This window comes from Aythya fuligula, chromosome 20 (genome assembly GCF_009819795.1).
Source record: "Aythya fuligula isolate bAytFul2 chromosome 20, bAytFul2.pri, whole genome shotgun sequence".
Taxonomy (NCBI): Eukaryota; Metazoa; Chordata; class Aves; order Anseriformes; family Anatidae; genus Aythya; species Aythya fuligula.
The window spans coordinates 8,141,722-8,155,461 of NC_045578.1; the positions used below are offsets into that span (position 1 = coordinate 8,141,722).

Consider the following 13,740-nt stretch of genomic DNA (forward strand, 5'->3'; position numbering starts at 1 on the left):
GGCAGCCAGCCGCCGTGCTTCGAGGCAGCCACATTTCCTCGCCTCAACGCTTCGGCTTTTGGGGTTCACCATTTGGCAAACAAAGACCGCTTCCCACCTCGGGCTGCGACCCGAGGGGGGACAGCCGAGAGCTTAGCGAGGCCGGAACAAAACCACTTCTCAAGACACCAAACCCCGTGAGGGCACCCAGCGCCCATCCATTAACCCCCCCCCTCACACACACTTCGGGTTTCCCCTCACGGAGCCCCGGGGAGGCCGGGCCGGGCCCCTCAGCAGCAGCAGCAGCAGCGGCGGGGGCGGGCGGAGGCCGCGCTTGTGTCGGCAGCGCCCCCTGGCGGCCCGGGCGGGCCGGGAGCGGCGCAGAGCGGGGCTCGGCGGGGCCGGGGCTGAGCTGCAGGGTTGGGGGGGGGGAGAAGGAGGCAGAAGAGGGAGCGGGATGGCGGGCGGCCTGGCCGAGGTGCTGGGCGAGGTGCTGGTGGCCGCCGACGGGGAAGAGGTGGCGGTGGCGGCGCTGGCGGCCCGCGGGGTCTCGCTGGTGGGGCTCTACTTCGGCTGCAGCCTGAGCGGCCCCTGCGCGCAGCTCGGCGCCAGCCTGGCCGCTTTCTACGGGCGCTTCAGGGGGGAGGCGGCGGCGGCCGGAGCTCAGCGCCTCGAGATCGTCTTCGTGTCGGCCGAGCAGGAGCAGCAGCAGTGGCAGGAGGCGGTGCGGGCCATGCCCTGGCTGGCGCTGCCCTTCGCCGACAAGCACCGCAAGGTGAGACCGCGACGGGGCTGCGGTGAGGGGTTTGTGTGTGTGTGTGTGTGGGGGGTGGCCCCATAGGGAGGGTCCTGCCGGGCTTTGTCCCGCTGGGGATGAAGCGAGGAGCGGTGGGGCTGCGGGCTCGGAGCCTTCCAGAAAGTTCCTGCGCGCCCCCAGGGCTCTGGGCACGGCCGGGGCAGAGGGCTGGGGGCACGCAGAGGGGCGGTGGGGTTGTGGGGCTGGGTTTGGCCACGCTCCTGGGGGATGCTGAGGCTGAAAGGGGATTTAGGGGAGCTGCCCAGGATTTAGGGGAGCTGCCCAGGATGGTTTCTTGAGTCCTGGGTGTGAGGGAAAAGGCCGAGGGCAGCCGGCGGGTGTTGGCCGTGCCCCGGCCTTGGCTGGCCCCTCGGAGGACGGGGACGTCTGCTGGGTGTGGGACCCAGTTCTTAAATAAAAGTGGGTTTTCTGTAAGCCTCCCGGCTTCCTTGGGATTTGTTCCTCGAGACGTAAACTTGGTGCTATGGCTGGAGCTGGCGGTGGCTCTGCCCGGCCGAGGGGCAGCTCGGGGCTGGGAGCACCCGGCTGCGTCCCCAGGGGATCTGCGGGATGTTGGTGAGGATTTGGGGACGGCATCGATCGGGTCTGTGGTTTCCCTCAGCTTGTAAAGGGACGTTTGGTGATCGCAAAAAAGATTGGAGCCGGTTTGGGAGTTCCTGGCAAAGCAGCCGGCTGAATCGATGCTGTTCTTTTTTGGTATTTATTCAGCAGCTGGTATTTTTGGTATACTACAAGTTATACTCCCTAATCTGAAGGGTTTCATCTGAAACACTGAGAAATACCAGACAAAAAGAGCTCTGTAAAACCCTGAGATCTAAGGCTGCAAGGGACGGGAGGGCAAAGACCAGATTTTCAGATTCAGCGAGTTCTCAGCGTTGGTAGTTTAAGGGGAAAAAAAAAAAAAAAAAGCCTTTACAAACGTAATCTTCTCTGAAGGCTGTTGAGCAATAATTAAAAAGATGGAGCCCCGCAGTGTCATTTCTAAACATCTTTCTGGAGCGGAATCGCAGCGGGCTGTTTGAAAGCCGCGGGTGCGGCGAGCGGGGTCCTCTCCCTTTGTCAGCCGCTGGCGGTGGCCAAGCGGGCGCTTGCTCAGCCCTGGAGGAGGTGGGCTCGCCCCCAGCCCTTCGCCTGCAGCTGGGCTTCAATCCCACGCCTCGAGAGCCCAGGGGGTGACCCTTTCAAATGAGGGCTCTGCTGGGGTGGAGGAGGCTTCTCCTTCCTGGCCCGGACCCCGAGCCCTCCGCTGTGCGCATCGGCGAAGTCATCTTTGGAAATATTCTGTCATTGGGCTCGCTGTTGGATGTCCCCTCTTCGGGGAAGTATAGGTGGTGTGATTTTTGGCTGGTTTGCTGTCATTTTTGTCACTAAACCTCTGATTCCTCCTGTCCAGCTTGACCCACCTGGGTGCTGCTGCTGAAGACCCTCCAGTTTCCCCCCTTGAACCCGAGGCAGCTCTCAGCGGGCGCTGTGAGCGCAGGCTGTGCTCAGTTGGCTTAACAAGGGGAGTTGCTTTGTCCCTCGGAGGAGCTGGGTTTTAACATCAGTGCCTTTAAAACCCAAACCTCTTGCTACAGGGGCATGAAGAGATTGTGGTTCCAATTAGCAGCTGGCCATTTCCCTGCAGAACGTTTCAGGTTGTTTAGGTGCTGGGGCTTTTTGCTTTGCCGTATTTGCTTTAAAAATTCCCCTGTAACATAATGAAATTGTTGGGAAGTGGTTGGAGTGGAAGGCGGCATTAATTTTACGTTCTGGCCAATACTTCCATCTATTAGATTGCGAGAAAACATGAAATAAAAAGATTATGGGGTCTTAAATTCTTATTCCAAGAAACCCTGAGTTAAATTCAGGATTATTTTTGTGCAGAGTGTAAAGTAATTGAAGCTTGTGCTGTATATTTTCAAAACTAAGCAGATGTGATGTGGCTTTGGAGGAAGCTTAATCGGTGGATAACAGAGAACCTATTTGTAAGTTATAAGGGCAATTATGTCGGGATATCAGATTTCTAAACAGGAGATTTATAATCTGTAGTTCAGGCAGATAGAAGTTTCCTTGTATAATAGGCTGCTTTTTAAATAGGCGGGCTAATGACCCGGCTCTCCAGAAAAGCACAAACTTTCTATTTTTTAACTACATGCCAGCAAGAGCTGGGGATGTCTAGCATATGCTCGGTACCTTGCAGGCTTAATTTGTTTAAAAACAAAGGCATTAGGAAAATGTAGACAGTCCTTTTGAGTTATGGCTCTTTTGCTCTAAAAGCTATTCTTAAACCCGATGTGAGACAAGCCCCAGAGAATTACACAGATTTACTGGAAGAAAAGCACCGTGTAGATACAGAATAGGGATAAAAGGGAGGCAGAGACGTGGGAAAACCAGGCAGGGAACTGAAATTCATCCCTGAGCTCACAGCCTTGGCCCGGAGGGGCTGTGGGGAATCGTCCTCGGAGCTTGGCCGGGTGAAGCCGTGGCTCTTTTGTGTTGGTGGCTGTGGCTGGAAGACCTCTGGAGGTCCCGGCGGCCAGCCGATAGTTGGTCTGGGGTTGTGAAAGCTTTGTGGGGAGACGACTTACTGTCCTGTGTTGGCTGTAGCATCAGTTTTGTTGCTCAGAATTACTGAATAATACAGCTCTGACAGTTTCCTGCTTGTCAGACTACTGAAATATTTATCAGCGTACCCATCACCTTTCCCTGGTGCACTCCGTGGTATTTTTTTTTCAATTTTCCCCCTTTTCCGAAGCCCAGGCACTGAGCCTTGCTGGGTTCGAACAACCAGCCTCCTTTCTGGGCTCACGGTAAAGTTCCCACAGTGCTAAAAGTGAAATAACCTCTTAACTCCCGTGGATATCGGTGCCAGTAGCGTGGGCTGCCCAGGAAAGGAGCCGCTCTCACGGAATTCCTGGGGAGCTCGGCGATGCCAGGTTGCAGGACCGAGGGCGTCCTGCAGCAACCGGTTACGTTTGGGTAACTTTAGCAGGGATTTCCGTCTCCAAACCAGTAATAAAAGAGCCGGAGAAGTCAGCAAACATCTGGACGTGGGGAAGGCCTTTGATTAATGAGGAGGATGGCGCTGTGCCTCTGTCTGAGCCACAGGCAGCCCTATTATTGTGAGTTTTTTTTTTTTTTTTCAAGAACGAAATCGTTACCAAATGAGATCGGAGGCCTTCAACTCTTGGTACACATCCCTCAGTCGAGGCGCTCAGGCCGGGTTTTGGGGAGCTACAGCAGCTGCCGGCGATTGATTTGTCTCCTGATGGAGCCTGGAGTCGCTGAGCGGGGCACGAGGGAGATGTCGAGCCGTCCCTTTGTTTCAGCCGGGGTTTTAGTTTAACATCACCCTGTCGTTAGCCGCTTGCACGAGCAGCTGCTCAACTTTTGGAGGGCTGCTTTCAGGCCGGCATTAATTCCTGACGGCTGCCCAAGGCACCGAGGAGCTCGGCAATGTCACCAGCCCCAGCTGCCTGCGTGCCCCGTGCGCTCCATCCACGGGAGCACCGACATCTCCTGGCCAGCACCAGCACCCCCAGCTCCTGGGTGAGCCCATGGGGGACATTTTGGGGCTGTCGGAGCAGTGGGGGCACAGAGCCTTGGGCAGGAGCGTGCTGTCCCTGTTGGCTGCGGTGATTTGTGCCAGCTCGGTGCTTTTTGCTACCAAATTGGCTGCTTTCAGGATCGAGGAGGTGCTGCCACACATCCCTGCATACAGAAGGGTGCAAGAAGGGTCCCTGCACTGGAACAGAAAAGGATCTGCAGTAAGAGAAACAGTTTAAAAAGAGAGAGAAGTGTCTGCAATGAGAGAGAAGCAGTTCATCTGCTGCTGCTCTTTATTTGCCCTTGCTTTTGTTTCTACCTGTTACTTGCCTGGTGCAGTCACCTTCCTCGTTCTTTTTAATCCCGATTTTCCCCACCCCTCGTTCTTGGTGTGGCCGCTCGTGCGCAGCGCCGCACGCTCCGTGCTTCGCCCCGCAGTCTGTTTGCTTTCCACTGCCTTTATGCATCTGCCTGAATGCTGCCCAGATGCTTCCCGGGAAGGCCAAACTGTTTCCACTGGAGCCGAAATAGTTCTCTTCTGGTTTTAAACGAATGCAGAACATGTTTATTACATTTCTGTGATTACTCAGTGAAGTCTCTGAAAACAGTTTGAAGATCTCTCTTTGCTCATGCTGGTAAATATGTTTTGCTTGGGAGAGAGTGGTTTCCCTTCATCCTAAAGCTGGATTTGTGCATCCTGGTCTGGGTATCATCTCATGTACTAATACAAAATGTGGCTCTTGCTGAGCTCAGTGACAGAGGGGCATGTGCTCTTCCTCTGTGCACAAGGAAAACAGCAGTTCTGTTTAAGAGGGAGAGGAGCGTGTTCATAGCTTTGGGTGGCTTTGTTCCAGTGGATTGACAGAGGTAACGGGTGATCCGAGCTGGGCATGGATAGAAGAACCTCTTCTGTACTGGGGGCACATCGTCCTCATCACTGCAGGTAAAAGGTTGGTCTTGGTGAAATGTGACCGACCTCTTGTGAAGATTTCTACAGTAAATACTTTTTTTTTTTTAATTATGTTTTCTGCCCCCTGTCTTTCCAAGAACAAGGCTTTTTCTCTCTGCTTAAAAAGATCGTCAGCTGTAGGAGCTCTGCTAATAGGACACCCCAGACGGATTGGTGAGGAGCTGCAGGTGTGCAGCGTGGTGCCAGCATTGCAGCTCTGCTGGGTGAGCAGGCGGGGGCCAGGTCTGTGCAAGAAATGGTGGGGAGGAGGTGGAAACACCACTAAATCAGATGGTATTAAATACCCGGGGGGAGAGGCCCCAAACCCTTGGTTACAGGTGAGGTTACACCCTGGTTTTCAGGGACTTGCAAGGTTTCTTCTTGCAGCCGCCATCTGCTGAGGCCGGGGAGGCAGGCGGTCAGCACAGATGGGGGATTTGTCTGACGGAGGGTTTGGTAAGGCAGTCGAGGCAGTTTTTGAGTTTCATCATAGAAAAATATCGAGGTAATCGCTTTCAGCTGTATTCCTGACTCGGTGTTTTTTGGGGTGGGAATGTGTGTGAAATCCTTGGCTCGAGGAGATGCAGATTTGAAAAATCTGCTCTTCTCATGACATCAGGCTGTTGAGTAAGGAGCGAGGCAGCAGCAGCACCGACCGATTCTTTGTTTGCTCTGAAACCCGCTGGTTCTGAACCAGAAGAACGAGAGATCTCTGAGAGTGGCGCAGGGGAGCCTGTGTGCTGTTTTTCATTGTGGCATCTTAATCCAGATGTTGAAATGAAAACGTCCATTGAAAAATGCCCGGCTGACGTTTCATTTGTTACTCTCGGGTTGCAGAACTGAGCACAGAGACTTTGCTCCGTGCAGCAATCAGCACGGTTCCTCCCCAGCAAGGCGTGCCTTTGTAAGCTGAACGTGGAACTCTTCCACGGGAGAAGGTGCAAAAACACAGGGCGATGCTGGAGGGGCAGAGCAGCCAGCTTTCCACCTGGCCCAGGAGTGGCTCTGCAGCATTTCCACGTTGTGAGCACAGCACCAAAGCCAAAACATTCTCTAACCCGTGTCGCTGACGCTTTTCCAGATGATTTCTGAGCGTATTTCGTACAGCTCTGCGGCGACCCTCCGTGCAGTCACCAACCATCTCCCGTGCAAAGCCCCCGGCCTTGCAGTGGAACCCCAGGATCAGCAGCCCCCAGGTCTGGGTGTAAAATCCACGTCCTGCAATAACATCACAGACGTCCTCTGAGGCTGGGTTTCCCCACACATCCCCAACGCCGCCCGCCTGAGCACTTTCCCCGGGGGGGAAATTAATGTTCTGCGTGTCTCGCTGGTGTGTCATCCGCCGGGTTGTTCATTGCATCCCTTCGGCTGCTCGTTGCAGATATCCGAGGCCCTGCTCTGAGAGCCCTTGGACGCCTCTCCATAAACCTCAGGGGTATCTGGATCAGGCCCGTGCTTTGTTCACGTCCTCCTGGCTTTACGGCAGGGGGAAGCAGCAGGAGCTCAGAGCTCTGCCGTGTGGCTGGCTCGGGGGCTGGCCTCTGCAGGTCCTGCCCAAAAAGCTGCCCCAGGCCTCGGCTCGTGACTCAGCCCGCTCCAGATTTTTGGAGCAGTTTGATAACACTGGGGTTTGAAATGCACGAAGCCGTCTCCTTCTCCAGGACTTCTCCAAGCCTTTTGTGCCATCACCTCTCGCTGTCTGGAGGCGCTTCTTAGTCCTGGGGCAGTCTGTGTGAAGTGGTAGGATTTCTGAGAGGGTCGAGGGATGTTTTGGAGGTTTCTGATCCCTTCTCATGGACGGACTTTTAATGTTTCAAAGCTGCGCACGGCGAGGTCAGCTGGTGCTGCCTGGGATAAGGTTTCACTTCTGCTGTGTTTTGCATTCCTGTTTTTTTCAGCAACGTTCCCAGCGTATGGGTTGGGTTATGGTTTTAATCTCGGCAAAGTCAAAAGATGCTTCGGGGGGGATCAGCCCAGGCTGCTGCTCGCCCCTGCCCCACGCGGGGACAGGGCGAGCTGCTGGAATTGGGGCTCCAGGCAGCATCAAGGGGTGCCAGGGGCTGCTCTGGGCTGAAGAAATGAGGCTGGGCAGCATTTGCCTGAGCATTTACCCTGCAAAAACCTCGTTGGTATACACGGGTTGCTTCCTCCTCCTCCTCTTTCTCCTTCCCCTCCCATTTTTTATCAGGGAGCCAAGTTCCAAGCAAAATATTCCAAAGTGATATTTAATTACTCTTTAAAATGCAACTATTTGTCTTATCAGCCATGTGGATTTCTGTTTGCCGCTTTGATTTGGCAGTTAGTAGTTTGTCATTTTTAAGAAGCTTACACACCCCAGGAATCTGTGATTTTTGTGCTTTTGAAAGGAGAGATGTTGAATTAACTGCGGCTTTGAACTATTCACGGATAATTTCAGGCCCCCTGCTTTCAGCAAATAACAAGCTGACTCCCGAGCTTTCAGGCTGGCTTGAGTGCTGAATAATCCTGGCTGTACGGAGCCTTTAAGTCAGCTCTGTAACACATCCTGGTGTAACACACGAGGTGTTTGATGCGTTCTCCAGGCAGGTGGCTTCGTGGCAGTGCCACCGCCGTGCGCTGGCAGTCGGGAGGGGAAGAGCACGCGGAGGGCGCTTGGATTCCTTGCGACTCGTGCTTTGTGTGCAGCAATTTCCTCTCGTTTCCTCGCCTCCCTTCTGCTCTTGATGCCTTAACGCTGCCGCGTTGGGCTTTTATTGGAACTTTTTGGCTGATGTGTTCGAACCCCAGCGAGGTCTCGCCACCCCGCTCCGGGACGCGCTTCGTTACAGGCACTTATTTCACAGGCGGGCAGCTGCAGTGGCAGACACTTCAGGGACCTGTCCGTGGCTGCAAAAATCCAACCTGTGCTGCTACAGGTGTTAGACTCCTACCTCAGGGAGCCTGTAATTTGAACAGGCGGTGAACAAAAGGCACGGGGAGATTTACAATCCGGAAAAGCCATGCAGGAAATCTGTGCCACGGCCGGATAAATTCCAGACCGGTACCCGCAGCCCAGCATCGTGCCCTTTCTGGGATCCCCTTTCGGAGGGGCAGGAGGGTTTTGTCCCCCCAGCTGTGCGTGGGCAGCCTGGCTTGTAGTGAGCTGTGCTCGAGGTGCTGCCATCCCTTCCTCTGCTCGGAGCGGCTTCCTTGTGCTGTGTCCCACCGCTATTTGGCTACGCAGCCAAAAAATACAACTGCGGCTTAAATCCGAAGGTCCCGAAGTAAAGATAAGGCCAGTGGAGGAGCTGGCGGTGAAACGAGGAGCTGATGAGTAAGCAAAAAGACACAAATACGTTCCTTCTCTTTCCCACCAGAGAATTTGTGCGTGTATTTCGGATTACCGCCCGGGCGCCGTGTGCGTGCGCCCCGCTGCAGGGTGGCTCATCGGATCATCGCCGGGAGTTTTCCAAAGAAAATGCAGTGTCGTGTTGATTGGGGGGAGAGCTAACCAGATGCAGGAATGTTTTCTGCATATTCTCACGTCCGTCTTTCAACACCGGGAACAATTGAAACCAACAATTAATACGCAGAGAATTTGCGGGCTTTATTTAGCGTGACCGACTGACTGAGCGCTGCTGGTGCGTCAGGGCCCTGCCTGGCGGGCTGCTGCGGGATCAGCCCCCTGCCCGGAGCACAGCGAGCCCCTCTGCTCGCAAAACGAGGAGGGGAGAGCCCCCAGGATGCTCCCACTGCCTGTGCTGGGACAACGAGCAGTGGAGGCAGCGTCAGGGAGATGCTGGTCTGCAGAGTTAAGCCCCAAACGTGCTTCTAGGGAGCCGTGGGGACCACGAGCTGTGCTGCCAGCCCCGTAGGAGAGCGAGGACAGGAGCCTGCTTGGTGGAATCGCAGGAAAGCGAACTCAGGGCGCAGCAAACCTCGCAGAGCTTGCTCAGAAGGAGGAATGCAGCGGGGTGACCGGCGGCGCGAGTCCTCCTGTGCTGCCTGGGGCAGAAGCAGAGCCGGATTTCCCAGGCCAGGAGCAGCAGCGTAGCGATGGGGTGGTTTGTGAGGCTGTGCTGTGAGTTTTGCAGCCATGAAGGTCGGGAACAGACCTGCCCAGCTTGGGGGAAAGGCTCTGGAGTCCTCTCCTCAAAGGTCCCTATTTAAAATTAATTTGCCAGGAGTTACCAGGTTCCTAGTTGGTGCCCAAGGCATTAAAGGAAGGAAAAAAAAAGCTGGTGGCATCCTGGGGAGCCCAGGTGAGGTGTCTGGGATGGCTCAGGGTGACACTGCGGTGACAGCGGGGTGCAGCAGCAGCCCCACCAGGAGGGAGCAGAGAAAGGAGCCTCGCTTTACGTTTCAGTGCAAGGATTTGGGAATCTGGGTGAGAATTAGGTAATGTGTGCGGGAGAGAGCAGGACACAACCGAAACTAATTGCAACTGTGCGAGCGAGCTGGAGAGAGGAATTCTGCTTCTCCCTCGTTCCCGAGAGACTTCCCCTGGCGAGATGAAGTCATAGCCATTACTTCACGAGCAGCAGCTCAGCGTGCTGACAAATGAGCCCTCTCGATTCGTGCCGGAGCAGCTGAAGAGGACGTTGCCCCCTTGCAGAGACGGCTGGGCAGGTACGAGCAGCCACCCTGTGAGCGCCTGAGCCCCGCTCGGGGAGCGATAATTGCACCCAGCGGTGTAAGCCCCGCTTCCAGAGCAAACAAACGGCTTTAGGATCTCCCCCTCGCAGCACTGCTAGGGGAGTCCCTTTTGGAAAAAGTGTGAAATTTATGGTAATGCGTGCTGAGGATCTCGTGGCGGATCTGAGCCGCTAAATCCTCTAAACCTGAGCCCACGGCCTCATTGACAGGGCCTCTCACTTTGCTCTGCTCCAAGCTTATGGTTTCAGTGCTCCAATATTTTTCCATACATGGAAGCATTCCTGCCCCAGCCCGGGCTAATCCTGACATGCCACTGCATCTGGATGTGAGCTCATTTCTCGCAGCTGACACTGTACACAGGCAGACGTCTGAACCTACTGGTGTTTAAACGGATTTACGTCAACCAGCAAAAGTCTCACCCCATAGGTAAGCAGGGAAAAAAAAAAAAAAAAAAAGCGTGGTTTCCCATTTTACCTACCCTCCAGGGCTCTTAGGTGGCCGGACAGGCCCCTGGTGCTGCTGTGCTGGGGAAATATTTGGTGTTTAAATGATGAAGGGGCACAAGTTTAACCGGACCAGCCTCCAGCACAAGCCCCCATCTCACTGCTGTCTCTGCCTTCGCCTCCCCTGCTCTTTGGTCGCTCCGTGTGCCCTTCCTGGCTCTGGGCGCTGTCCCCCTCAGGTCCCCATCTCCCCTCCTGTCCCCAGAGCCCCCCACTCCGTCCTGCCAAAGGCTGGGTGCAACTCGGGCCGTATCCACCAGCTCTGCGGGGTCCCACTCCCGATTGAGCTGGGTGCCGCAGCAGGACAGAAGAAAGAGCTGCTTGTGCTGCTGTGTGAGCCAGAGGCTGCTCCCGTGCTGGAAGTTTTAATTAAATGGTCATAAGGTGCTCCGAGATCCTCTGCTGAAAGGCCCTGTGTCAGGGCGAAGTCTCCAAAGGAAAGTTCAAGTTCTTCTGGATGCTGCTCTGGTGCTTTTAGGGCGGGTTGAAGGGCAGCAGGTTACAAATCCTGCTGCACAAGCACTGCCTGAGCGCTCAGCATCCAGGAATGCGCTTCTTTATCAACTGATAGCTGCTGTTTAGCAGGGCGAGGAGTTATGCTGATTGTATCCGAAGCCGGTGACTCCCCACGTTTATTTTGCAGGCTGCTCCCTCTCTAATTCTGCTTGGCTTGGCGGCAGTAGCACAGAGGCTGCGTTGCTGCTCCATTACCAGCTGCTCAGAACCACCTCTCCCCTGCCATCTCCATGCTCGGGGAGCTTTGCAAATCGTGCGAGGGTTTGTTCCCAAAGCTTTGGAGCTCAAATGAAGCTGCTGTGCCTGTTGTCTGGAGGGAAGGGGAGCAGAGCAGCAGCCTCCTTGCTCCGGGTGCCGGCGGCTTTTCCAGCCCCGTGCGACGTGAGCCCGGCCTGCCCCCCGCCGCCGCGCTGCACGCTCCCCAAATCGCTTCGTTCCAGGGTTAGAAAAGCCCCGGTTTTGTGTCCTCAGAGCTGGATTTCACAGACACGCAACGGGAAAGGTCTTAATGCCTCCAGCTTGATCTGCTAATCTGAAAGCATGGGAAGTTTTCCATAGGCAGATTTGCTGCCTGGCTTTCACGGTGCGAGTTTGCACAAATAGGTTTTAGTCCTGCGATGGGGCCGGGCTGCTGGGTGCCTCCCACCAAGATTACTGACATTTGGGTATCTGGTGTTGGTGGAGATGCACAGAAATAAATTTAATGAGTAGGGGGTTCCAGGGAGCGGTACAAATGGCTGGAAATTGAGGGTAGGGAATAGTTAAGTGCTAACGTATGGCGTAGCTTTGATTCCTTTTTATTTTTTTTTTTAAGGAATGGAACAAGCTGAGGGCTGCTGCTGAGCAGTTTTTCCTCCCCTCGTGACACGCTTGTCCTCGGAGCCTTGTAGGCTTTCTTGACAGTCGCTCCCACGCCTCCTGGCCGTAAGTTGAGTGATTTTGTGTGACGGGAGCACCCAGGGCCCCGTTTGGCACAAGGTGTTTATTGCCTGGGCTGTGCATGCAGCAGCGTCTGCTGCCCCAGTCGCTCCCAGGATGGGTTTTTGCCTAGAGAGGCAGTTTTCGAGCCAGTTAATTGCCAGGTTGTGAACCAGAAGGGGCCGTGGGTGTCCCTGCCTTCCCCTGCGGACAAATCCCTGCCGGTGTCTCTCGGGGTGGAAGGGTGGTGACAGGAGGAGCCTCGTCCCCAGGGGCAAGGTGAGCAGAGGGACAGGGACGGGACGGGACCCACAGCAGCGCTGCCTTGGCTGGGAAGGTGCCGTGCTGCAGGCAGCTTGACTTGGAGTTGCAGGAACGATCCAGGTTTTAGTTGGCTGAAGTCTAAAATGCCCCGTGAGCCGTGCCTTTTGGCTCGGGCTGCCTGACCGGCCGCCCTGCTTTGGGCCCCGTCCAGCATCCTCTGTTTGATGTTGTCTCCGCGAGGATTTACTGCAGGCTTCACAGCTGAAAGAACGGGGCAGCTGGCGTGAAAGCCTCGCTAGGATAAAACTTGATAGGATGAGAGGCCACCGAATGCCACCTCTGTCTGTGGCCATCCCTCTAATTACTGAATTAACACCCCCAGGCACAGCCTGAGGGCCCACCTGGGGCTCGGGGGCTGTTGTGCCGGGCCCTGTTTGCACAAACGCACAAGGAGAGGCTGTCCTTGGGGTAAAACTGCTTATTTTTGGGGGTGTCGGTGCTGTGCAGGCGGGGAGCAGCCCGGTCGGGGCTCCGTGGGACCCCCTGCAATGTGTGGCACAACATCCTCCCCCTTCACTGCTGTTGGGAAATCACACAGCAAACGAAGCAGCTCCTGATGGCCAGCGTGGATCATCCAGAGCTCCAGATTATTTTATAGCAGGGATTATCCAGAGATCCTTCCCCCAGCTGCATGCTTCCAGGACAGATGGACACCCAGTGGCACGGAGCAAGGCAGGAGAGCCCAGCATGACACAACTGCTGCTTGGTGGCACAGGTGGAGGTTAGGACATTTAGGGTTTCTTTGAGCTTTGTAGTGAAGAATCTGAAAACGTGATTCATCCCTTGATCCACGTCTCAAGTATGCGGTGGTGAAGCTAGGAAAAATCTGGGTATGTATAAAGCATTTCCTCCTGGGGGCTGGGAAACCCTTAGGTGCAGCGTTTGTTACTTTACTTAATTGGGTTTGAAATCCTAAATGCTCAGAACAAGCCAGCTCATGTCTGTTGCAGGAAAAACCTCAATTGCTCAATAGGAATGGCTTTTCATCCTGCCGCACTAAGGAGAAAATAAGGTCAAATCTATTGAAAAGAAGAATTACTGATTTATGTATTTATTTTGTCATCTGCTCAGGACCAGGGAGATGGCTTAGCCGGTACAGCTCGTGGTGAGGAAGGTCGTGTGTGTGAGGCAGCTCCCGAGAAGGAAGGCGGTTCTGTGCCGATGCTCAGCCCTCTGGTATTTAGCCTGCTCTCTCACTTTGTAATTATCCCAGCAATTAGCGCGGTTACAGATTGTGCCTTGCCTTTGCTGCTCCGTGTGCGCTTCTCAGGGTTTGCTGGCCGTGGGAAGAAATCAGCTTGGTGCAAAAAGCACAAGCCTGGGCTGAAGAGGCAGCGTGATGGGAATCGTTGCCCACGGTGGCGCTGAGTTGCCACCTCGGTGGTGGCCACTGCCAGGGAGGTGGCAGAGGACAGCCTCTGCCTCGCCCGAGCTGGGGCAGCCGCATCTCTTGGGATTTTGTTTTGTTTTCCTCTCTCATTACTCAGTGTTTGCTTCCTCCAGAGCTTCAAGCTATACAAACCAGGGGTGTCGAGCAGGGTGAAGACGCAGCGGTGCGTAATTCTCCTCGAGGTCGTGTCACCCTATGCAAA

General features: G+C 55.0%; 1 protein-coding gene across 1 annotated transcript in view; it reads left to right on the forward strand.

The window, feature by feature from the left end:
* Positions 1-414: 414 nt before the first annotated feature.
* Positions 415-13,740, forward strand: part of NXN (nucleoredoxin) — a 52,225-nt gene continuing 38,899 nt past the window's right edge. Inside the window, exon 1 of the mRNA XM_032201060.1 lies at positions 415-754. Coding sequence (XP_032056951.1) covers positions 437-754 — 318 coding nt within the window. The 5' untranslated portion in view covers positions 415-436. The remainder of the gene's footprint in view (positions 755-13,740) is intronic.